The sequence below is a fragment of the Jaculus jaculus genome, chromosome 5 (assembly GCF_020740685.1).
Source record: "Jaculus jaculus isolate mJacJac1 chromosome 5, mJacJac1.mat.Y.cur, whole genome shotgun sequence".
Classification (NCBI taxonomy): Eukaryota; Metazoa; Chordata; class Mammalia; order Rodentia; family Dipodidae; genus Jaculus; species Jaculus jaculus.
In genome coordinates, this window is record NC_059106.1 from 6,315,469 (window position 1) to 6,340,625 (window position 25,157).

Below are 25,157 nucleotides of genomic sequence, written 5' to 3' on the forward strand. Positions count from 1 at the left end.
TTCGCAGGCAAGTGCCTTAACCACTAAGCCATCTCTCTGACCCTTTCCCAGATTTTCTTAGTCTGTATGTACTAGCTAATGAAAGCAATCTGAGCAATGAATAGCCAACATTTCTTCAATACTTATTAAGTTAGCAAAATTTAGTAGCTTATTTTTAATTTCCAGAAAAACAATTTTATTTACTTTTAGTACTTTATTATTCCCCAAGGAAGGAAGAACATTTCATTGTGCAGAAGACTATATTGCAATTTCATGGATTCTTTTTTTTTTTTTTGCTTTTTGAGGTAGGGTCTCACTCTGGTCCAGGCTGACCTGGAATTAACTCTGTCATTCTCAGGGTGGCCTCGAACTCATGGCAATCCTCCTACCTCTGCCTCCCGAGTGCTGGGATTAAAGACGTGCGCCACCACACCCAGCTTGCTTTCTAAGTTTTTAATAAATATATTTTACTCAAAAAGATTAAGAATCCAGGAGGATTGCCATGAGTTCGAGGCCAGCCTGAGACTACACAGTGAATTCCAGGTCAGCCTGAGATAGAGTGAGACCCTACCTCGAAAAACCACACACACACACACACAAAACCCATGTAGAAAGCGGATGTAATGGCACATGTCTTTAATCCCGGTACTGGTGAGGCTGAAGTAGAAGATCACTGTCAGTTTGGGGCCAGCCTGAGAGTATGTAGTGAGTTCCAGGTCAGCCTGGGCTCGAGTGAGACCCTACCTCGAAAAGAAAATGTAGAAAATTAAAGGTTGGGGAGGTCATTAAGAGCACTTTGCTCTGCAAGCCTGGGAAGGCCTGAGGTCAGTTTCCAGTTCCCACATCGACAGCTAGGCCTAATCATGCATTCTGCAACCCGGCTCTGTGGTGTTGGAGGGAGTAGAATAACTGGGACTTGCTGACAAGACACACATCCCAAAGAAGAAAAAAGAAAAACCAGCTGCAAGTGTTAGCTTTGGGTTGAGAGACTCTTTTCCAGTACAAAAGGCAAGTAAGTGAAAAGGACATGTGATCCTTCTCTGTCCTCTGTACATGTGCACATCAAACGTACATGCATGCATGCAAAAACAAGAATAAAATGCATACATACAAAATATAAGTACAAAACACAGAAGTGTGCCTAAGTCTTGAGTGTGGTGGACGTTCACAGAGTGCTGGCTCTAGAAGCAGATAGAGCTAAATCTATAAGCGGTCTTTCTTATTTACCAGCATTCAACTGCTTGAGGGTGAAATTTTTGCATAAGTGTCAAGTTTTATTTATATTTTCTTTTTCTTGAAATTCCAGGTGTTATTTATTTAATTGACAAGCAGAGGGAGAGAGGGAGAAGGGGCATGCCAGGAGCCTCTAGTCATTGCAAACAAACTAGATGCATGTACTATTTTCTGAATCAGGCTTTACCTGGGTACTGGGGAATTGAACCTGATCCTTAGGCTTTGCAGGTGTCTCCTTAACTGCTGAGCTGAAATTCCAATTTTTATTTACTTCAGCCCTGACATTCCAGTTTTTAATGAATACAACTCTCCATTATTCTCACTGTAGCCCAGACAGCTGACCTGGAATCACTATGTAGTCTCATGGTGGCCTTGAACTCACAGCGATCCTTCTATCTCTGCCTCCCAAATGCTAGCATTAAAGGCATGCGCCACTATGCCTGGCTTCTTGTCTTTTCTTTATTTCATGTCCATTCTTTTTATTTATTCATTAGAGGGTGAAGGGATAGAATGCGCACACCAGGGCCTCTAGCCACTGCAAATGAATTTTGTGTATGTGTATATATATATATATATTTTTCTTTTACTTATACTGAGTTTGTTTTTCTACTGATGGTTTCTTTCTTTTTCTTTTTCCTTTTCTTTTTTTTCCCCAAGGTAGAATCTTGCTGTAGCCCAGGCTGACCTGGAATTCACTATGATCCTTCTCATGGTGATCCTCCTCCTCCTTTTTTTTAAAATTTATTTTTATTAATTTATTTGAGAGGGTCAGAGAGAAAGAGAGAGAGATTGTGTGTGCTAGGGCCTCCAGCCACTACAGATAAACTCCATTGGTCATCCTGTGCGTCTGGCTTACATAGGTCCTGGGGAATCAAACCTGGGCCCTTTGGCTTTGCAGGCAAGCACCTTAATCACTAAGCTATCTCTCCAGCCCAATGGTGATCCTTCTTACCTCTGCCTCCAGAGTGCACTACTATGCCAGGCTCCTCACTCCTCCCTTCCCTCCTTCCTTTCTCAAATAATTTTTATTTATTTATTTGCAAGCAGAGAGAGTGAGAGAATGAATATGGGCACATCTGGGTCTCCAGCTGCTGCAAATGAACTTCAGATGCACATGCCACCTTGTGCATCTTGGCTTCATGTGTGCCTGGATACGAACTTGGGCAGTTTCGGGTCCTCATTCTTGTACAGCAAGTGCTATTAACTGCTGCACCATCCCCCTACACTTTGTTCTGGTGTTTTGAAGCATGATTCTTGGCATATCCTTCCATACCAACATTACAGGAAATAGTTGTGTCATCATAAGAGTAAAGGAGGAAAGAGAGGGAAGTGGCTGTCCTAAAGGCCAGCAGCTTTATTCAGTGTAGAAAATGGCCTGGGGAGAACATGGAAGGAAATAGAAAGTGAAGCTAGAGTGTCAAAATGTATGTAGATGAAAAGCCTAGAAACTCAGAAAGCTTTGTTAACATCTTCTCACTGCTTTATTTATTTTAAAATATTTTATTTATTTATTTGAGAGAGAGAGAAAGGAAGAGGTAGAGAAAGAGAGAATGGGCACCCAGGGCCTCCAGCCACTGCAAACGAACTCGACACACGTGCCCCCTGTGCATCTGGTTTACATGGGTTCTGTGGAATTGAACCGAGGTCCTTAGGCTTCGCAACCAAACACCTTAACCATTAAGCCGTTTCCCCAGCCTTTATTATGTTTATTTATTTTTTTCAGTATTTCAAGGGAACTCTAGGATTACAACCTGGAGATTCAGCTCTCTTCATCAATGGACTTCACATTGACTTAGATACACAGGATATATTCAGGTGAGGATAATATTTTTTTAATTCTCTTTCTGTAAGGTTTTATAATGTATAGTTCCTGGTGATGTTTTCAGCTTGTTATTCCTCCTTGATTTGGAATGAGCAAAGGCTCATGGCATGTGGAACCTTACCAAGTGTCTGGAAGTGGACTGAGGAGGGCAGCATGTTCTATACACACCCTGTAGAAGGCATTTGTGAGGTTCAATTGTTTTTCTCAGATGTCTCTTTGGAGATGTTTTCCTGTTAACATAGAATTATTACAAAGAGTCGGAGCTGGGCGTGGTGGCGCACGCCTTTAATCCCAGCACTCAGGGGGCAGAGGTAGAAGGATCACTGTGAGTTCAAGGCCACCCTGAGACTACATAGTGAATTCCAGATCAGCCTGAGCTAGAGTGAGGCCCTACCTCGAAAAAAAAAAGAAAAGGAACTGGGCATGATGGTGTGCGCATTTAATGTCAGCACTCGGGAGGCTGAAGTAAAATGATTGTCTTGAGTTTGAGGCCACCCTGACACTATAGAGTGAATTCCAGGTCAGCTTGAGCTAGAGTGAGAACCTACTTTGATTAAAAAAAAAGTATTATTAAAAAGAATGGATTCATTTGCTTCTAGGAAATATGAAGTAGGTTTATTCATACTATCTCTGGTGTTCCAGAAGCCATGAATTTTTGAATCTCTGCTTTTTTCCCTCATTTTAAAAAATACTATTTTGTGTAACTCAGGCTGACCTCTAATTTGCTATGTAGGTGGGTAGCTGAGTATGTCCTTAAATTTATAATCCTTCTTGCCTCTACCTCCTAAGTGCAAGAATTATAAGTGTGTGCCACCATGCCTGACTCTGAATACTTGCTTTTTATTGTTTTTCTTAAAATGTAGTTCAAGATTTAAATAGCCCTAAATTGTCATTTTTTTTGGCGGGGGGAAGAATCAGTATAGTTGATATTGTGGCTTTATAATAATGAAAATAAAAGCTGTTGCTAATGCTGTAGGAGAAGTAGTTTCTATAGTAAGATGCTTTAAAGTGATTTTTTAAAAATTTTTAAATTTTTATTAACATTTTCCATGATTATAAAAAAAAATATCCCCTGGTAATTCTCTCCCTCCCCCCTGACACTTTCCCCTTTGAAATTCCATTCTCCATCATATTACCTCCCCATCTCAATCATTGTACTTACATATATACAATATCAACCTATTAAGTACCCTCCTCCCTTCCTTTCTCTTCCCTTTATGTCTCCTTTTTAGCTTTTAAAATTTTTTTATTTTTATTTATTTTTTTAAATTTTTATTAACATTTTCCATGATTATAAAAAACTATCCCATGGTAATTCCCTCCCTCCCCACCTCCACACTTTCCCCTTTGAAATTCCATTCTCCATCATATTACCTCCCCATTACAATCATTGTACTTACATATATACAATATCAACCGATTATTAACTTTTTTTTTTTTGAGGAAGGGACTCACCCTAGGTGCACTCTAGCTGAGGCTGACCTGGAACCTGGAACTCACTCTGTAGCACGAGGCTGACCTTAGACTCACAGTGATCATACTTCTGCCTCCTTCGTGCTGGGATTAAAGATGTGTGCCACCATTCCCAGCTGCTTGCTTTTTTGTTTGTTTGTTTGTTTGTTTGTTTGGTTGGTTTTTTTTTGAGGCAGAGTCTCACTATAGCCCAGGCTGACCTGTCTCAGGGTGGCCTCAAACTCATAGTGGTCTTCCTACCTCTGCCTCTCAAGTGCTAGAGTTAAAGGCATGAGCCAGCATACCTGGCTATTTGAATTGTTTTAATCAAGGCTTTTATCTGTTTTTTTGGTTTTTGAGGTAGGGTCTCACTGTAGCCCATATTGAACTGGAATTCATTCTGTAGTCTCAGGGTGATCTTGAATTCACAGTGATACACCCACCGTAGCCTCCTGAGTGCTGGGATTAAAGGTGTGCACCAAAATGCTCAGCTTTTATGCCATTTATTCTTTTTTTTTTTTTCCTTTTCCAAGGTACGGTTTCACTCTAGCTCAGGTTGACCTGGAATTCACTATGTAGTCTCAGGGTGGCCTCGAACTCACGGCGATCCTCTTACCTCTGCCTCCCAAGTGCTGGGATTAAAGGCGTGCGCCACCACTCCTGGCCCATTTAATCTTTTACCTACCTATGACTGTTAATATTTTTTTTTCATTATCGTGTAAGTTTATTGAAAGGTAGGGTTTCATAGTTATTCTTATTTATTTATTTATTTTTATTTATTTGAGAGCAACAGAGAGAAAGAGAGAGAGAGAATGAAAATGGGCATGGAAGGACCTCCAGCCACTGCAAACGAACTCCAGATGCATGTGCCACCTTGTACATCTGGCTTATGTGGGTCCTGGGGAATATGAGCCTTGAACTGGGATCCTTAGGCTTCACAGGCAAGCGCTTAGCCACTAAGCCATCTCCCAGCTCCATTCCTTCTTTCTTAAACTGCACTTATACTTAGAGATAATATACATTGAAAATTTAAATAAACAGGAGTCAGGAAGTACTTCCTGTAACTGTCTTGTGTACTATTACAAGGTGAAACAAGGAAGAAATTCAGTTTTCAGTTCAACTGGTCCACTTTGGCATTTCGTTTGAATTAATTTTTTTTCTGAGGTAGCATCTCACTCCAGCCCAGACTGACCTGGAAATCACTCTGTAGTTTCTGGCTGTCCTCACACTCACAGAGATCCTTCTACCTCTGCCTCCTGAGTGCTAGGATTAAAGGTATCTGCCACCATGCCTGGCTGAACTAATGAAAAAACTGATAAAAATTTTTATTTATTTGTTTATTGGTTTGTTTGAAAGAGAGGTGGGGAGTGAGTATGAGTGCACCATGCATGTACAGTTTGTGCATTTGGTTTTACATGGGTACTGTGTAATCAAACCTGGGCCATCAGGCTTTGTAAGCATATGCCTTTAACTGTTGAGCTATTTCTCTGGCTCTGAACTGATGAATTTCAAAAGTTTAGTTTTTCTTTACTAAATACTATCAGATTTGTCTTGGTGCATTGGGGTTTGAGTCCAGGGCCTCACACGGGTGCGCTGCCACCATATGAATTTCAAGCCCTCAGCTAATGATGCTTTGTTTGTTTGTCTTTCAGTTTGTTTGATGTGTTGAGGAATGAAGCCCGAGTAATGGAGGGCCTGCACAGGCTGGGGATAGAAGGACCTTCTCTACATAATATTTTGAAGCTGAACATCCAGCCTTCTGATGCTGACTATGCAGTAGACATTAGGAGCCCTGCCATTTCAGTGAGTATGCCTTTGGGGTGGTCCAGATGCATCTGGCCGAACATCTTACTATAGCTTTGTAAATTGTGTTTGGTAACAATTATTTCCTTCTCTTTTGATGTTATCAAAGAGTGTCCCTGTACCTGTCCCGGGTTTCAGCACCATATTTTAGGGAACAAAAAAGGGAAATGAAATGAGAGAAGACTCAGCTCAACAGCAGAGATAGGCTTTAGACAGGAAACCTGATAGAGGCTCTGGCCAGGCATGTCAGAAGTAACTTCCCTTACAGTCTAGGGAGTACTTAGGAGGCAGTGGGGTCAGTGGAATTCTTTGGTTGCAGAGCAGTCCACCTTGCTCAGGGCTTCGCCCACTATAGAGAAGTGGTAGTTGTACAGGTGGTTTGGGCCATTTCAAGAAAGTGATAATGGAGATGGGTGGTCTGGGTCATTCAAGAAAAGTGATAATTGGGAGAGGGTGATCTGGATCATTCTTGGGAAACAGAGAGTTACAACGAAATGACACTCAGAGGCTTAAAATGGAGACATTCTGATTCTGACATTAATTTATTATGGTCATGTTCATTACCACTCTCATCACCATTCCACTGTCAGTGAACCCTTCTTCCCAGCTAGTCTCCTTGTGTTTCCCTCTGTTGCGTGACCTAGTGGTCTCCCTCCTATGTTCACGTCTTTTTCTTTTGAGTGACCTCTGATTTAATTAATTACGAGCATGTTTTGGGGCATTTTTACTGAATATGGACAACTTACCAGTGGTTAAACCAGGAGAAAGGACCCTCCCTTCCCGGCAAACACTAGCTGCTGATAGCTCCTGTGGCAGGGTGGGGGCTCGTGATGAAATGTTGATGGCCCCAACCTTGTGCCTGTCTTGTGCAGGTAAACAAGCCTCTTCATGAGCGTGGGGACACGTCATGTCCAGAATACAGCATTTTATAACTCTTCCCTATTTTCTCCCTCTCAAATTCTTCCCTTTTCTGTGATGTCCCCCGAACCTTTGAGGAGATGATACAGATGTCCTATTTAGGGATGAACACTTTGACCCATTATGATTCTCTGCACTGTCACCCACTGCAAACCAAGGCTGAAAGTAACGTTAATTGATAGGCATAAAGACACTTATTTAAAATTTGTTATTGTTAACTTCCATAATTATAGATAATAAACCATGATAAGTCCCTCTACCCCCCACCTTCCCTTTCACAACTCCACTACATCATACCCCCTTCCCTTCTCCATCAGTTTCTTTTTTTTATTTTGTTGTCATCATGTTTTCCTCCTCTTATAATGGTCTTGTGTAGGTAGTGCCAGGCACTGTGAGGTCATGGATATTGAGGCAGTTTTGTGTCTGGAAGCATGCATTGTAAGGAGTCCTACCCTTCCTTTGGCTCTTACATTCTTTCTGCCAACTCTTCCACAATGGACCTTGAGCCTTGGAAGGTATGATAGAAATGTTTCAGTGCTGAGCACACCTCTGTCACTTCTCAGCTCTGTAGTGCCTTCTGAGTCAACCTAATGTCACTGCCATCTGAAAAGAAGCTTCTGTAATCAAAAGTGAGAGTAGCAGTAATATATGGGTATGAACATTATGAGAAATGCTTACCAGGCTGTTTGGTGAGCATAATATATGCATTTAGCCAGACACCAGCAGGCATTACACCCCTAGGGCTCATGACTACCCCTGTTGTAGGTTGTCAGTATCAGGGATGTATTCCCTCCCTTGGAGCAGGCCTCTAGTCTAATTAGAGAGCAGATGGTTTTCCCTATAACAGACATGCCACTAATGCACCCGTTGGCTCATTTGGTGTGGTTGGCCAAATTTTAAGGCTTGCAGTGTCCTTTATTATCTTCACTAATGACTTCTCTCTCTTCCATGGAGCTGCATGCAGTGTAGCTTTTTTCCAGCTGGTCTACATGCAGGAGGTTTTTAGCTCAGCTCCAGCAAGATTGCTTCGTGACCTTGCCACATAAGCCTATGGAGTCTTCAGCAATAGGGTTTTACCATCTATTCCTGTGGGAAACCAAGAGCCTTGGCAATGATGTGTAATGTTTTGGGGGCATCAGGGACCTCCCTACCCAACAACTCACTGGAAGATATCCCATCCCTGGCACTGAAAATTTTCTAGTAACAATCTATGTCTGCTGGGTGTGCCATTGTCCAAACAAGTGGTTTCCATATGACTTATTCATACCCTCTTAGGTTTTGAGTAACCTTCCCCCTACCCTTCCTGTATTCAGTCTCTTCTTCAGACCTCACTTAGGCCTTTCCACCCCCAGTAATCTGTTCTTCTATTTACGTATATACGATGCTATTAACAGAGATATTTAGGAGGCAGTTTGACATGTCCATTTAGTAAAACAACAGTAGTAGATTTCTTCCTAAGGACCTTTGATCTCTCCAGGTATTGACTGTCAGTCAGGCTTGCAATACCAGGCATGAATTCCTTCCTGTGGAGTTGCCCTCAGATCCAGTCAGAAAGCAGTTAGCTACCTCTGTATCAGTTATGCCACTACTGCACTAATGCAGTTTTCCTTGCAGGTTGGTGTTGTGGCACGCGGGTGCTACAGCTGGGTAAAGACTGTTGATGATTGTTTTTCTTGTTTTCAAAAGACTGTCATTATTAGCTGGGCGTGGTGGTGCACACCTTTAATCCCAGTACTTGGGATGCAGAGGCAGGAGGATTGCCAGTTCGATGACACCCTGAGACTACATAGTTAATTCCAGGTCAGCTTGGACCAGAGTGAGACCCTACCTTGAAACCCCCCCCCCAAAAAAAAGTCATTGTGTATTTATTTATGAGAGATTAAGTGTGTGTGTATGGGTGCACCAGGGCCTCTTGTTGCTGCAAACAAACTGCAGACACATGTGCAACGTTGCTTCTGGTTTTATGTGGGTACTGGGAATTGAGCCTGGGTTGGCACCTCGCAAGAAAGTGTCTTTAACTGCTGAGCCATCTCTTCAGTCCAATTATTTGTGTTGTTGCTATTTTCTTTTGAAGTAGGGCCTCACTGTAGACCAGATTGACTGGAATTTACTCTATAATCTCAGGGTGGCTTTGAACTGTCAGTGATCCTCCTACCTCTGCCTCCCAAGTGCTGGGATTAAAGGTGTGCATCACCATGCTCGGCTTTTTGTTTCATTTTTGTTTTGAGACTTCAAACTGTATATAGTCTAGGTTGGCCTTGAACCCGTGGTACTTCTATGCCACCACACCCATCCCCTCATGTGCTTCTTAGTATTATAAAAGTAAGAATTGGCTACAGATTTTTCATTTACTATTGATTAAAATGTATGTACCATGTTATATTATTTTTTTCAAGTGGGTCAACAATCTGGAAGTTGACAGCAGATATAATTCATGGCCTTCTAGTCTACAAGAGTTGCTTCGACCTACTTTTCCTGGTGTTATACGACAGATCAGAAAAAATTTGCATAATATGGTGAGTAGAACTTTTTATTCTCTGTCTGTAATTGTTTCTCTCCCTTGCTCTGTTGTCTACTTTTTCAGTCACATAGAATATACACTTCTCTTTTTTCCTACCTGCCCCTGTTTACTTCCACTACCACATACACCCCTTTTTCATACAGAAGGGCTTTGGAATGTGTTGACTTTTGTGGGTGGCGCTGTGACTGATTCTTATAGTGCTGCGGCATGCGTCGCTGTAGGAAGAATCACTCTCCATCTGTAATGAGGGTTTAGACTGTGCCATTTTAATTTTTCTGTTTGTTTTTTTCTTTTAATATCTTTAGACTTTCTTTTTTTTTTTTTTTTTTGGTTTTTCGAGGTAGGGTCTCACTCTGGTCCAGGCTGACCTGGAATTAACTCTGTCATCTCAGGGTGACCTTGAACTCATGGCAATCCTCCTACCTCTGCCTCCCGAGTGCTGGGATTAAAGGTGTGCGCCACCACGCCCGGCTCTAGACTTTCTTTTTCTAGAGTAGTTTTAGTTTTACAACAGTGTTATGTAAATAAGTTTTAAGATCTTTCAAATCAGAAAGCATATATTAATAGTTTTTCTTTCTCCTTTTTTTTTTTTTGGTTGTTCAAGGTAAGGTCTTACTCTAGTTCAGGCTGACCTGGAATTCACTATGGAGTCTCAGGGTGGCCTTGAACTCTCGGTGATCCTCCTACCTCTGCCTCCCGAGTGCTGGGAAACAGTTTTTCTTTAATATCTTAATCCCTCAAATTTAATGGTTCAACTTTTTTTTGTGTGTTTTGTTTTTTTGAGGTAGGGTCTCATTCTGGCTCAGGCTGACCTGGAATTCACTCTGTAGTCTCAGGGTGGCCTCTAATTCACGGCGATCCTCCTACCTCTGCCTCCCAAGTGCTGGGATTAAAGGCGTGCGCCACCACACCCAGGTAATGATTCAACTTTTATTCTTTTTTGTTAACAGTACTTGTTTTTCCTGCTTTAAGAGACGTTGGGAAAGAAGTTTCTTACCTGGTCCACATTCTCCCTCTCATTTCTGTCTTTTCTCATAGCTGTAGAAGAGTACGTGGAAGCAAAGACAGCTGGAATGTGCATGAGAAGCAGTCTTCTGTTCTTTTCCTCATTCTCAAAAGCCACCTTTCAGCCTACAAGACATCAGCCTCTCTTTCTTACCATATTAAATGAGGGGGATATACAAATTGCTTAGCACACCATGAGGGCTTAATACATAATAGCTATTGTTATGCCCTACAACTTAAATTCTAAAACAATTCTTATTTATTTATTGTTGTTTTTTTCAAGGCAGGGTTTCACTCTAGTCCAGGCTGACCTGGAACTCACTCTATAGTCCCAGACTGGCCTTTAACTCATGATGATCCTCCTACGTCAGTCTCCTGAGTGCTGGGATTAAACAAAGTGTACCCCCCATACCCACCTAAAAGAATTCTTAATTGAGAGATGTTTAGAAATGAATGTACGAAAAAGACCATCTCTGTTTTCTAATGTGGGAGGCTTGATGAAACTTGGGCTTTGTTTCATTTATTAGAATTGGTGTCATCACATAAAAATAAAAGAGACTGATTGAGAGGGGAAAGGGATATGATGGAGAGTGGAGTTGGAAAGGGCAAAGTGTGGAGGGGAATTACCATGGGTTATTGTCTATAGTTATGGAAGTTGTCAAGAAAAAAAAAAGCTGGGTGTGGTGGTGCATGCCTTTAATCCCAGCACTCAGGAGGCAGAGTTAGGAGGTTCACTATGAGTTTAAGGCCACCCCGAGACTACATAGTGAATTCCAGGTCATCCTGGGCTAGAGTGAGAGCCCAACTCAGAAAAACAAAAACACAAACAAACCAAAAGTCCATGGGTAAATCACCTCACCTTTTACCACCACATTCTTTGAACATGGAAGGAGGCAGCTGTTGTTTTCCTAGCCCCTCTTTTTTATGTAGTTCTAAGAATGTTGGCTTCTTGTTCAAGGCTAATGGCATTTCTCTTGGCCTAGGAATGCCTGAATTAATGTCATCTCATGGGTTCTTTTTCTTTTCCCTTGGCAGGTGTTCATAGTTGATCCTGTACATGAGACAACTGCAGAGCTCATTAACATAGCTGAGATGTTCCTCAGTAATCACATACCTCTAAGGTAACATTGGGATTGATTTGATAATTTAGCTCATTTTGGTGAGGTTTTCTTTGTCATTCTGAAGTACATATCTGGCTTTACTGATATGTAATATAATTAATAGTAGGGATCACTAGTGGCAGTTTTTTTTTTTTGTTCCGTTTGGTTTGAGTTCATTGTCTTTCATGCTGAGAATTTAATTCCTAATAAATAGACACTACCATTGATTTTTATTATTTTATTTTTAATTTTTGTATTTATTTATTTTGAGAGAGAGAGAGAGAGACAGGTGGGGGAGAGAATGGGCATGCCAGGGTCTTCATCCACTGCAAACAAACTCCAGATGCATGCGCCACCTGCATCTGACTTATGTGGGTACTGGGGAATTGAACTGCGGTCCTTTAGCTTTGCAGGAAAGCATCTTAGTCACAAAGCCATCTTTCCAACCCTATATTTCTTGTTTTTTTGAGGTAAGATCTCACTCCAGCCCAGGCTGATCTTGAATTCACTGTGTAGTCTCAGAGTGGTCTTGAACTCATGGTGGTCCTCTTAGTTCAGTCTCCCAAGTCCTACTGGAAGAGTTGCATCACCATTCCTGGCCCTCACCATTGAATTATTAATAACTAGTCTGTATAAAAATAGTTTGTGGTCTTCACTGGTTTCCTAATGGGAGTTTTCCTAGTTGTTTGTCAATCTCACAAAATCTGTTTGTACTTTCAGCAGCGATAGAATGCTTGTCAGTGGCTGCTGTTAGATTGTCAAGGACTAACTTTGAAATCTTGCATAGACCCCTGTTGTGTGTGTGTGTTGTATGCACATGTGTATATGTGCAGATGCACTTACTCTATATGCACATGTGCAGAGTCCAAGGAAGACACCAGGGTCCTCTTGTCGCTCTTCTGCATTATTTCCCTGAATCAGGGTTTTTCACTGAACCTGAAGCTCATACGGGCCCCAGAAATTCTGTCTCTGCCTTCCTCACCACAGTGTTGCCGACTCGTGCAGCCATACCTGGCTATTATTATTATTAATATTTTCATTATTTAATATATTCATTATTGTTATTATTATTTAATATTTTCATTATTTGTGAGCAGAGAGAATATGGGTGCATTGGAGCCTCCTGCTGCTGTAAACTACAGACACACATGTTACTTTGTACATCTGGCTTTATGTGGATATGGGGGAATTAAGACCAAGCCTTCCCCCAGCACTCGGGAGGCAGAGGTAGGAGGTTCACTATGAGTTTAAGGCCTCCCTGAGACTACATAGTGAATTCCAGGTCATCCTGGGCTAGAGTGAGAGCCCACCTCAGAAAAACAAACACAAACAAAAAGTCCATGGGTAAATCACCTCACCTTCTACCACCACAGAGGGGGTGTTTGCAAAGAAGTGCCTTTACCCACCGAGCCATCTTTCCAGCTCTCCCCCCGCCCTATTTTTTTGGATTTTTGAAGTATGGTCTCACTGTAGCCCAGGCTGACCTGTAATTCACTATGTAGTCTCAGGCTGGCCTCAAATTCCTGATGGTGGCCAATCTGACAGGAGTGAGATGGAATCTCAATGTAGTTTTAATCTGCATTTCCCTGATGACTAGTGACGTAGAACATTTTTTTAGATGCTTATATGCCATTCGTATTTCTTCCTTTGAGAATGCTCTATTTAGCTCCATAGCCCATTTTTTGATTGGCTTGTTTGATTCCTTATTATTTAACTTTTTGAGTTCTTTGTATGTCCTAGATATTAATCCTCTATCAGATATATAGCTGGCGAAGATTTTTTCCCATTCTGTAGGTTGCCTCTTTGCTTTTTTCACTGTGTCCTTTGCGGTGCAAAATCTTTGTAATTTCATGAGGTCCCAGTGATTAATCTGTGATTTTATTGCCTGAGCAATTGGGGTTGTATTCAGAAAGTCTTTGCCAAGACCAATATGTTGAAGGGTTTCCCCTACTTTTTCCTCTAGCAGTTTCAGAGGTTCCGGTCTGATGTTAAGGTCTTTAATCCATTTGGACTTAATTCTTGTGCATGGCGAGAGAGAAGAATCTATTTTCATCCTTCTGCGATATATGTCCAGTTTTCCCAACACCATTTGCTGAAGAGTTTGTTTTTGTTTTGAGGTAGAATCTCACTCTGGCCCAGGCTGACCTGGAATTCACTATGTATTCTCAGGCTGGCCTCGAACTAATGGCGATCCTCCTACCTGTGCCTCCCAAGTGCTAAGATTAAAGGTGTACGCCACCATAACCGGCTTGAAATTTTAATTCTTTGCAATGAGAAACTAAAGAAGCAAAGAAGTCTTCGGTGAACAAAAATTCCCATATAGAGCTGGAGAGATGGCTTAGCAGTTAAGCACTTGCCTGTGAAGCCTAAGGATCCCGGTTCGAGGCTCGGTTCCCCAGCTCCCACGTTAGCCAGATGCACAAGGGGGCGCACGCGTCTGGAGTTCGTTTGCAGAGGCTGGAAGCCCTGGCGCTCCCATTCTCTCTCCCTCCCTCTATCTGTCTTTCTCTCTGTGTCTGTCACTCTCAAATAAATAAATTTAAAAAAAGTGTGGACCTAGCTAAGAACATCTTAAAAAAAAAAAAATTCCCATATGTCAGGGCTGGAGAGATGGCTTAGTGGTTAAGGGACTTGCCTGCAAAGCCAAAGGACCCAGGTTTGACTCCCCAGGAACCACTAAGCCAGATTCACAAGGGAGCGCACATATTTAGAATTTCTTTGCAGTGGCTGGAGGCCCTGGCATGTCCATTCTCCCTCTCTCTCTACCTTCCTATTTCTGTATCTCTCTCAAATAAAATTCCCGTGTGTTCCCTGACTAGCACTGACCAAAAGAGATGCTATGGGTATTAATTAAGTTATGTACCTTCTTGGAACCAAACTTATGAACACTTCATGAAGTTATTGATCAAGTCTTAAGTTACAAGTGCCTTATCAGGGAAACTAACAAGCATAGACTGATTTTTTAAGATATACAATACAAAGTGAGCCAGGTGTGGCAGCCCATGCCTTTAATTCCAGCACTTGGGAGGCAGAGGCAGGAGGATTACTATGAGTTCAAGGCCACCCTGAGAGTGCAGAGTGAATTCCAGGTCAGCCTGGGCTATAGTGAAACCCTACCTTGAAAAGCCAAACAAGGAAAAAAAGGAGGGACCTGAATATAAAAGCAAGCATCAAGGACTGGAGAGATGGTTCAGCAGTTAAAGGCTCTTACTTGCAAAGCCTGATGGCCCTGGTTCAGGTCCCAAGTTCCTATCTAAAGTCAGATGCACAAAACGACACATGCATCTGAAGTTCATTTGCAGTAGCAGGAGGACACTGATGTGCCCATTCTCACTTTCTGTCTATCTCTCTTTCTGACTCTTTCTCAAACAAATAAATAAAAATATTTTTAATGTTTATTATTATTAACCTATTTTATATGGAAAAAAATTGTTTTTATTTTTACTTATTTGATAGTGACAGACAAAGAGAGAAAGAGGCAGTGGGAGAGAGAGAGAAAGGGCACTCCCAGGCATCCAGCTACTGCAAATGAACTCCAGATGCATTGTGCATCTGGCTTACATGGGTACTGGGGAATCGAGCCTCAAACCGGGGTCCTTAGGCTTCACAGGCAAGCGCTTAACTGCTAAGCTCTCTTTCTAGCTCTGGAAAAATATGTATTTATTTATTTTTATATATTTCAAAGCGACGGATAGAGAGAGAGAAAGAGGCAGATAGAGAATGGGTGCGCCAGGGCCTCTGGTCACTGCAAATGAACTCCAGACTCCTCCGCCCCCTTGTGCATCTGGCTAACATGGGTCCAGGAGAATTGAGCCTCGAACCAGGGCCCCTAGGCTTCACAGGCAAGCTCTTAACCACAAAGCCATCTCTCCAGCCCTGGAAAAATATTGTTTTGAAAAAAAAATATTTTTTTAAGCCGGGCGTGGTGGGGCACGCCTTTAATCCCAGCACTTGGGAGGCAGAGGTAGGAGGATCGCCATGAGTTCAAGGCCACCCTGAGACTCTATAGTGAATTCCAGGTCAGCCTGGGCTAGAGTGAAACCTTACCTCGAAAAACCAAAAAAAAAATTTTTTTTTTTTATTGTTTGAGAGAGAGAGGGGTAGAAAGAGAGAGATAATATGAATGAATGGTTATGCCAGGGCCTCCAGCCACTGCAAACTCCAGACACTTGTGCCCCCTTGTGCATCTGGCTTATGTAGGTCTGGGGAATTGAACCTGGTTCCTTTGGCTCTGCAGGCAAGCACCTTATCTGTTAAGCCATCTCTCCAGCAGCCCCCCCAATATGTTTATTTATTTATTTATTTGAGAGCAAGAGAGAGAGAGAGAGAGAGAGAAAGAATGGGCGTACCAGGGCCTCCAACCACTGAAACAAACTCCAGATGCCTGCACCCCCTTGTGCATCTGGCTAATATGGGTCCTGGGGAATCGATCCTCAAACTCGGGTCCCTATGCTTCACAGGCAAGTGCTTAACTGCTAAGCTATCTCCCCCCCCCAAAATACACACACACACACACACACACACACACACACACACACACACATATATTCGAGGTAGGGTCTCACTCTAGCCCAGGCTGACCTGGAATTCACTATGTAGTCTCAGGGTGACCTCGAACTCACGGCAATCCTTTTACCTCTGCCTCCCGATTACTGCCAAAATAGTTTTTAAAGAAAGCAAGAATTAGCCAGGCATGATGGCACATGCCTTTAATCCCAGCACTTGGGGGGCAGAGGTAGGAGGATCACCTTAAACTGCTCAACATATCTCTAATTTGCATACAGCTCAAGTACCTTCTCTCCTTGCCTTTGTTATCTGAGGAACACATCTTTCCTGTCCCTCAGAACAATTCAGTAAATGTTTCACCAGTCCTCACTGTATACCATAAACCAACTTACATGTTCTCAGATTTCTCTTTCAACCAAAGCATAACTATGGCTTTAATTTAGCAATGTATTATTCTTGCATCTTACCTGGTAGCATTCTATCATATATATATAAATTTCATTATGGGCTAGAGAGATGGCTTAGCGGTTGGGGCACTCAAAATACCTGCTTTTTTGGTAGTCAAAACATTGCTCAGCCAGGCATGGTGGTGCACTGTCTTTAATCTTGGGAGACCAAGGTGAGAAGATTGCTTTGAGTTTGAGGCCAGCCTGAAGCTACAGTCAGTGTCAAGTTATGCTGGGCTAGAATAAGACCCCACCATGAAAAATAAAATAAAAATAAATATATTAAAAACAACCCTTCCTCCATTTTCTTCAAAGCTTGAAACCCAGCTTCTTCCTCAAAGCTTTGTGTGTCTTTCTTTTTCTTTTTCTATTTTTTAAAGGTTATATATAGGTATTTGAGCACATATGTGCCATGGTGTACATGCAGGTCAGAGGACAACCTTGGGTTTATAATAATGGGGAATTAAAACAGGCTGGCAGGTTTGCAAGGAAGTGCCTTCAGTCACTGAGCCATCTCCCTAGGTCTCCCATATTAAAAAAATAATTATTTATTTTGAGAGATAGACAGAGGCAGAAGCAGATAGAATGGGTGTACCAGGTCTTCCAACCTCTGCAAACAAACTCGGCACATGCACCACCTTGTGCACATGGCTTTATATGGGTACTCAGGAATCAAACCTGGGTTGTGAGGTTTTATAGGCAAACACCTTAACTGTTAAGCCATTTTTCCAACCCTGAATTGTGTTTGCTCAAATTTTTGCTTCCTGGCAGAACAAAATTTCTTACTACAGCTTGAGCAACAATTTTCATGTCAGTAACAGAATCTTTTCAACACTCATTTTGGCTTACATTATTGAAAATCCTGAACTGCTTTGAGAATCCTTCCCCTTTCAGAATTTATTCATTTATTGAGAAAGATAAGATAATAGATGGATGGATGGATGGATGGATGTGGGGGTAATATCCCAGGGACTCCTGCTATTGCAAACAAATTCCAGACACACGCACCACTAAGTGTGTCTGGCTTTATGTGGGTACTCGGGAATCCAACCCAGGGTATCAGGTTTTACAAGCAAGTGCCTTAAGCCCCTGAGCCATCTCTCCAGTCCCCAAAACCACTTTTTTTTTACCACTTTTTTTTTTTTTAAATAAATGATGTGTATTTCCCTTTGCCAGCCTGGCCGAGTTGCCTGGACGCTCACTGTGACCCCAGGCATGGTTGTCCTGTCAGCCGCAGCACACGGCGGGCGGCGCGGTGCGAGCTCCCTTCCGTTGTTCCGTTCTCTGAGATGCTCCCTTTCCTTCTCCCTCTCCAGAGTTGGTTTCATCTTGGTGGTTGATGACTCTGAAGATGTTGATGGGATGCAGGATGCTGGAGTGGCTGTCCTTAGAGCATATAATTACGTTGTTCAAGAGGTGGATGAGTACCATGCCTTCCAAATTCTCACACACGTATGTCTTCGCTAAAAGTGGCAAATGATGTGGTAAAAATTTAACTTATGCTAGAATTTGTAGAGAGGTTTCTATGCTATCAATAGCAAAGGTAAATTTTTTAATATAAACTCTTTTTTTATATTTATAATTGCTTTTCCTTTACTGATTCACAGATGTAAATATTTTGTACTTTGTCATGTTTCAACCAAGATGGGCATGTCTTACTCTTCTGCCCTTTTGTGATTTGAAATCATTAGCTAGTGCCTTTAGGCAAATGTTCTATTCTTTTCTTGTTTGAAATTAAGTTTACTTTTTTTTTGTTTGTTTTTTTGTTTTTTGAGGTAGGGTTTTGCTCTAGCCCAGGCTGACCTGGAATTCACTATGTAGTCTCAGGGGGCCTTTGAGCTCATGACCATCCTCCTTTCTACCTCTACCTCCCAAGTGCTGGGATTAAAGGTGTGTGCCACTATGCCCAGCAGTTTTTTATCCTTTTTTAAAAAAAATTTTAATTTTTAAAAAATTTTTTAGAGGTAGGGTCTCTCTCTAGTCCAGGCTGACCTGGAATTCACTATGTAGTCTCAGGGTGGCTTCGAACTCATGGTGATCCTCCTACCTCTGCCTCCTGAGTGCTGGGATTAAAGGCGTGTGCCACCATGCCCGGCCTCCTTTTTTTTTTTGTAAATCTCCTTGAGAATTAAATTTTTTTTTGGTAGTTGTTGAAGCTCAGGCTGTCCTCAAACGTATGTCCTGACACCCTGGTGGATTTTTTTTTGTTGTTCGTTTTTCTTCTTTCCTTGAGTTGTGGTCTCACTATGAGGCCCACACTGTATCTCAAACTCTGGGTCCTCGTGCCTCAGCCATTCTGGTGCCAGGATCACAGGGGCCACCATATCTGGCTTCTGATATTTCTAAAAATTTTCCCGTTTACATTTGTCACTTAATATAACTCAGTTCTTGTTAAGAAGTCTTGAGTTTCTGGGACTGGGGAGATTGCTTAGTGGATAAAGTGCTTGTGTTGAGTATCTGTGCTGAGATTCCCAGACTCCATGCAGAAGCTGCAGCAGGCTTCTATGAGTCTAGTGTTACTTTGTCAAGAGGGAAGGCGGAGACAGGAAAATTTCCTGGAATCTCACAAGCAGAGTAGTGACCAGTGAGATACCCTGCCTCAATCTAGGTGGAAGGTTAGGCCCAACCCAGAGTTGTCCTCTGACCTCCACGCCTGGGCAGCGGCATGTGCACACCAGCAAATGCACACACACATAAATAAATACTTTTTATGTGTGTATAAAAAAAGAAAGAAATATAAGCCAGGCATGGTAGTGTATACCTTTAATTTCAGCACTCGTATGGCAGTTAGGAGTATCACTGGAGTTTGAGAACAGAAGAGGCCCTACCTCGAAGAAACAAACAGACAAAGAAATATTTCTGGGCATGTTGATGTATGCCTTTAATACTGGCACTTGGGAGGCAAGGGTAGTAGGATCTCTTTGTGAGTTCAAAGACAGTTGGGCACTACAGAGTGAGTTTCAGGTCAGCCTGGGTTAGAGTGAGACCTTATTATTTTTGAGGTAGGGTCTCACTCTAGCGCAGGCTGACCTGGAATTCACTGTGTAGCCTCAGGGTGGTCTCGAACTCACAGTGATCCTCCTACCTGTCTCCCAAGTGCTGGGATTAAAGGTGTGTGCAACCATGCCTGGCTTCTAAAAATTTTTAACATTTGGCCTTAAAAGTGAGACCCTACCTTGAAAAACCCAACAACCACAAAAAAAAGAATTAAACTGGGTGTGATAGTGCAAGCCTTTAATCCCAGCACTCAGGAGTCAGAGGTAGGAGGATTGCTGTGAATTCGAGGCCCTCCTGGGACTACCTAGTGAGTGCCAGTTTAGCCTGGGCTAGAATGAGACTTTACCTCAAAATAAAACAAACAACAACAACAAAAATTAAAGAAGAACAAAAAAAATTAAAAGTATAGTTCATTACACTGTTTTTCTTTCTTCAGATCTATAACAAGGTGAGGACTGGTGAAGTGGTTAAAGTTGAACATGTGGTCAGTGTTCTGCAGAAGAAATACCCGTATGTGGAAGTGAACAGCATTTTGGGGATTGATTCTGCTTATGACCAGAATCGAAAGGTAGAAAACATTCTTTGGTACTTCTCATTTGACTGCTGAATTGTACTGTGGTTACTTTGCTTATAATGGGTGATGGTTAAACCATCAGGAAAAAGTGTCTATTTCATATCCTTTACTAGTTTGTTTCCTGGCACCTTCCTGCTAAGAAATCTCTTTTGTCCTAGAGAAGGAAAAAGATTGGATTTAGAATATTTTAATCCCCCCCCCCCCACTTCTTAGAGTAGTTTGTGCATGTTCATGGTGTGGGTATTTGTGTAGGCTTGTGTGTATGGTTGCATGTGCACATGTTGGTGTGTGGAGGCCAGAGGTTGATGGCTGGTGTCTTCCTTGATTGCTTTTCTTCTTCCAGTAATTTTCAAACACTGCTTCCTCCCAAACCTAAAATTTATTTTCTACATATGTGGTTTCTTTTTTAGTGATATGTATCCTTATTTATTTATCTAGGTACAAGTATTTCAGAGCATTCTGCCTAGGAACAAGTTTTTTTTTTCCTTTTTTGAGGTAGGGTCTCACTGGCCCAGTCTTACCTGGAATCACACTGTAGTCCTAAGCTGGCCTTGAATTCACAATAATCCTCTTTCCTCTGCCTCACAAGTGCTGGAGTTAAAGGCATAGGCCACCATACCTGTTGTTATTGTTTTTAAATCTGTATGTGTGATATGTGTTTGTGAGTACAAACGTGCATATGATGGCAAGTGTGGACATTAGAGGACAACTTCTAATATTGGTCCTCACCTTCTACCTTGTATGAGACAGGGTTTCTTGTTAACTGCCGCAGATGCCAGGCTAGCTGGCTTGTGAACTTCCTGGTTCTCCTGTCCCTGCCTCCATCAAACCGGAGGAGCCTGTGATTACAGACGTACTTACTGCTCATGCTTGCATGCTGAGTCTTTATCCACTGAGCCATAGTTCCAGCCTTTCATTTTATTTTTTTAATATTTTATTTTTATTTACTTGAGAGAGCTTCAGAGAAAGAGAGAATGGGCACGCCAGGGTCTCCAGCCATTGCACACGAACTCCAGATGCACGTGCTACCTTGTGCATCTGGCTTATGTGAGTACTGGCAAATTGAACCGTGATTCTTAGGCTTCGCAGGCAAGTGCCTTAACCAATAAGCCATCTCTCCAGCCCCTCATTTTATTTTTTGCAACTGAGTCTTGCTGTGTAGTCCAGATTGACTTGAAACTCATGATCCTCCTTCCTCATCTCTAGTGCTGGAATTATAGGTATGCATCTCCAGTGTCTGGCTCTAAGAGCATTATTAATTTATAGTAACTGATAGCTGATCTGTGCTGCCTGGTATCATGGTCACTTGTTTCATGTGTGTATTTAAATGGAAATTAACTAAAATTAGCTGAGAGTAGTGGCGCACACCATTAATCCCTGTACTCGGGAGGCAGAGGTAGGTGGATCACCATGAGTTCAAGACCACCCTGAGACTACATAGTGAATTCCAGTTCAACCTGAGCTAGAGTGAGACCCTACCTTGAAAAAATCAGAAAAAAGGGCTGGAAAGATGGCTTAGCAGTTAAGCGCTTGCCTTTGAAGCATAAGGATTCTGGTTCGAGGCTCAACTCCCTAGGACCTATGTAAGCCAGATGCACAAGGTGGCACATACAACTGGAGTTTGTTGCAGTGCCTGGAAGTCCTGATGCACCCGTTTTCTCTCTCTTTTTCTCTCTGTCACTCTCAAATAAGTAAATAATTTAAAAAAAAAAACCAGAAAACAAAAATAAATAAATAAAAGGTTCAGTTCTTTTTGTTTTGTTTTGTTTTTTTCGAGGTGGGGTTTCACTCTAGCTCAGGCTCTCCTGGAATTCACTGTGTAGTCTCAGGGTGGCCTTGAACTCATGGCAATCTTCATACCTCTGCCACTTGAGTGCTGGGGTTAAAGGCGTGCGCCACCACACCTGGCTTCAGATTTAGTTATTTTGTTACAGTAGCCAGATTTAGGTGCTCAGTGTTCACATGTGGTGAGTAGTGATTACTGCAACAGGAACTTATTCTGACATCTACCCAGTAGGGTATTCACTATATTAGTTTACTTTTGTTTTTATTTATTTATTTTTAAACGTTTTTATTTATTTGAGAGCGACAAAGAAGTGAAGAGAGGAGGAGTGAGTATGGGCATGCTAGGGCCTCATACCACTGCAAATGAACTCCAGATGCATGTGCCGCTTTGTGCATCTGGCTTTATGTGGGTCCTTGGCAACTGAACTTGGAATATCAGGCCTTGCAATCAAGCACCTTTAACTGCTGAGCCATCTCTCCAGCCCCTATTTTTATGTTTAAAAAATACTTGTCTATTTGCACTTGTGTTTGCACCAAGGTCTCTTGTTGCTTGCTGCAGATGCACACCAGATGCTTGAGCCAGTTTTTTCATCTGGCATCACATAGGTGTAGGGGAACTGAACCCAGACTGCAGGCTTTGGAAGCCTTTAACTGCTGGGCCCTCTCCCAACTCTAATAGCACTTTTTTTTCTTCCTTTTAAAAAAATATTGTTTTTATTAACATCAAAATAAAAGAGAGACTGATTGAGATGGGGAGGGGATATGATGGAGAATGGTATTTCAAAGGGGAAGGGGGGGGGGGAGAGGGTATTACCATGTGATATTTTTTATAATCATGGAAAATGTTAATAAAAATTGAGGGGAAAAAAAGGGAAATACCAGGCTGGAGAAATGGCTTAGTGGTTAAGGCACTGGCCTTTGAAGCCTAAGGACCCAGGTTTAGTTCTCCAGTATGCACTTGAAATCAGATGCACATGGTGATACATGTTTCTGGAGTTCATTTACAATGGCTAAAGGTCCTGGTGTGCCCATTCTCTCTCAAATAAATGATAAAATATTTTTTAAATGGGAAGGGCTGGAGAGACGGCTTAGCGATTAAGGCACTTGCCTACAAAACCTAAGGACCCAGGTTCAACTCTCCAGAACCCACATAAGTCAAACGCACAAGGTGATGCATGCATAGACGTCACACATGCGCACAAGATTGTGCATGCATCTGGAGTTTGATTGCAGTGGCTAAAACCCTGGCGCGCTAATTCTTTCTCATTTCAAAAACAGAAACACCCTTCTTTCCTTTTTTAAAGTTTTATTTCCATTGAATTCAATTTCTCTTTGAACCAAGCACATCAGAAAATGTGCTGTTTTTGTCCCTTGTTTCCTAGGAAGCAAGAGGCTACTATGAGCAGACTGGCATTGGCCCACTGCCTGTGGTTCTCTTCAACGGAATGCCTCTTGAGAAGGAGCAGCTTGACCCTGATGAGTTGGAAACCATCACAATGCACAAGATCCTGGAGACGACCACCTTCTTCCAACGAGCTGTGTACTTGGTGAGTGGCATTGTAAGGCTGAATGTGAAAGCCAACAGCCTGCTTATGTTTTTAGTGTGTGTAACAGGCCATAAAATTCTTCCAAGTATCAATACCTCACTAGTGATAGGTTTTTATGCTCTAGAAAGTTTTTTGTTTGTGTGTGTGTGTGTTTTTTGAGGTAGAGTCTCACTTTCTTTCAGGCTGACCTGTAATCTGCTCTGTAGTCTCAGGGTGCCCTCAAACTCATGGTGACCCTCCTACCTCTGACTCCTGAGTGCTCGGATTAAAAGTATGTGCCACCAGGCCTGTTTTTTTTTTTTTTTTGGTTTTTTAAATTTATTGTTTTTTTTTTTATTATTAACAACTTCTGTGATTGTGAACAATATCCCATGGAAATGCCCTCCCTCCCCCGACTTTCCCCTTTGAAACTCCATTCTCCATCTTATCCCCTCCCCCTCTCAATCAGTCTTTTTTTTTTTTTTTTGATGAGAGAGAGACTAGGTTTGGTGGTTCATGTCTATAGTCCCAGTACTCAGATGGCTGAGGCAGGAAGACTGCTGTGAATTCAAGGCCACCTTGGGCAAGACCTTGTTTCAAAAACAAACTTCAAAAAGTCCTTGGCTGAATGCCACTGTGTCTTCTAAAATGTATAAAAATAGATCTTTTTTTGTTTGTTTGTTTGTTTTTGTTTTTCGAGTTAGAGTCTCACTCTAGCCCAGGCTGATCTAGAATTCACTATGTTGTCTCAGGGTGGCCTTAAACTCTACCTCCTGAGTGCTGGGATTAAGGGCCTGTGCCACCACACCTGGCAAGAATAGATCTTTTGCACAGATGGCGCATGTATCTGGAGTTCGTTTACAGTGGCTGGTGGTCCTGGTGTGCCCATTCTCTGTCTCAAATAAATAAAGAAAAATAAACAAAATAATTTAAAGAAAAAGAATGGATATTTGTACTTAACTCCTTTGTATTAAGGAATTTATTTTGTGTTTCATAGAGCTACTGGAATGAGCACAGAGGGTTGTTGTTTTTTTTTTTTTTTTTTTTTTGTGGACAGGTGTCAAAATATTTTATGTAGGTTGGACTAGAACTTCCTAGATGCTCTATGCTGGTCTTGTACTCTAAGTACAAGACCAGGATAGAGTGTCTTTTTGCCTTAGTGCTAGAAGTATATACAGGTACCATCATACCTGGTTCCAGATGTTTTTTTTTTCCCGAGGTAGGGTCTCACTCTGGTCCAGGCTGACCTGGAATTCACTGTGTAGTCTCAGGGTGGCCTCGAACTCAGGGTGATCCTCCTGCCTCTGCCTCTCCTCCCAAGTGCTGGGATTAAAGGTGTGCGCCACCACACTTGGCTGGCTCCAGAATTTTTAATGAGTTTGAATTAATTTTCTAAAGTTACAATAGACCTAGAAGAAATGATAATTATTTTCATTTAAGTGATATAAATTGACAAACTGTGTTCTATCCTCCTTTTTAAAAATTAATTA

General features: G+C 41.9%; 1 protein-coding gene across 1 annotated transcript in view; it reads left to right on the top strand.

Moving 5' to 3' along the window:
• The window catches only part of Uggt1 (UDP-glucose glycoprotein glucosyltransferase 1), a 128,695-nt gene that overhangs the window by 46,815 nt on the left and 56,723 nt on the right, over window positions 1-25,157 (top strand). Inside the window, exons 12-18 of the mRNA XM_045148663.1 lie at window positions 2,936-3,027; window positions 6,139-6,289; window positions 9,604-9,723; window positions 11,769-11,854; window positions 18,102-18,237; window positions 20,219-20,350; window positions 23,524-23,688. Coding sequence (XP_045004598.1) covers window positions 2,936-3,027; window positions 6,139-6,289; window positions 9,604-9,723; window positions 11,769-11,854; window positions 18,102-18,237; window positions 20,219-20,350; window positions 23,524-23,688 — 882 coding nt within the window. The remainder of the gene's footprint in view (window positions 1-2,935; window positions 3,028-6,138; window positions 6,290-9,603; window positions 9,724-11,768; window positions 11,855-18,101; window positions 18,238-20,218; window positions 20,351-23,523; window positions 23,689-25,157) is intronic.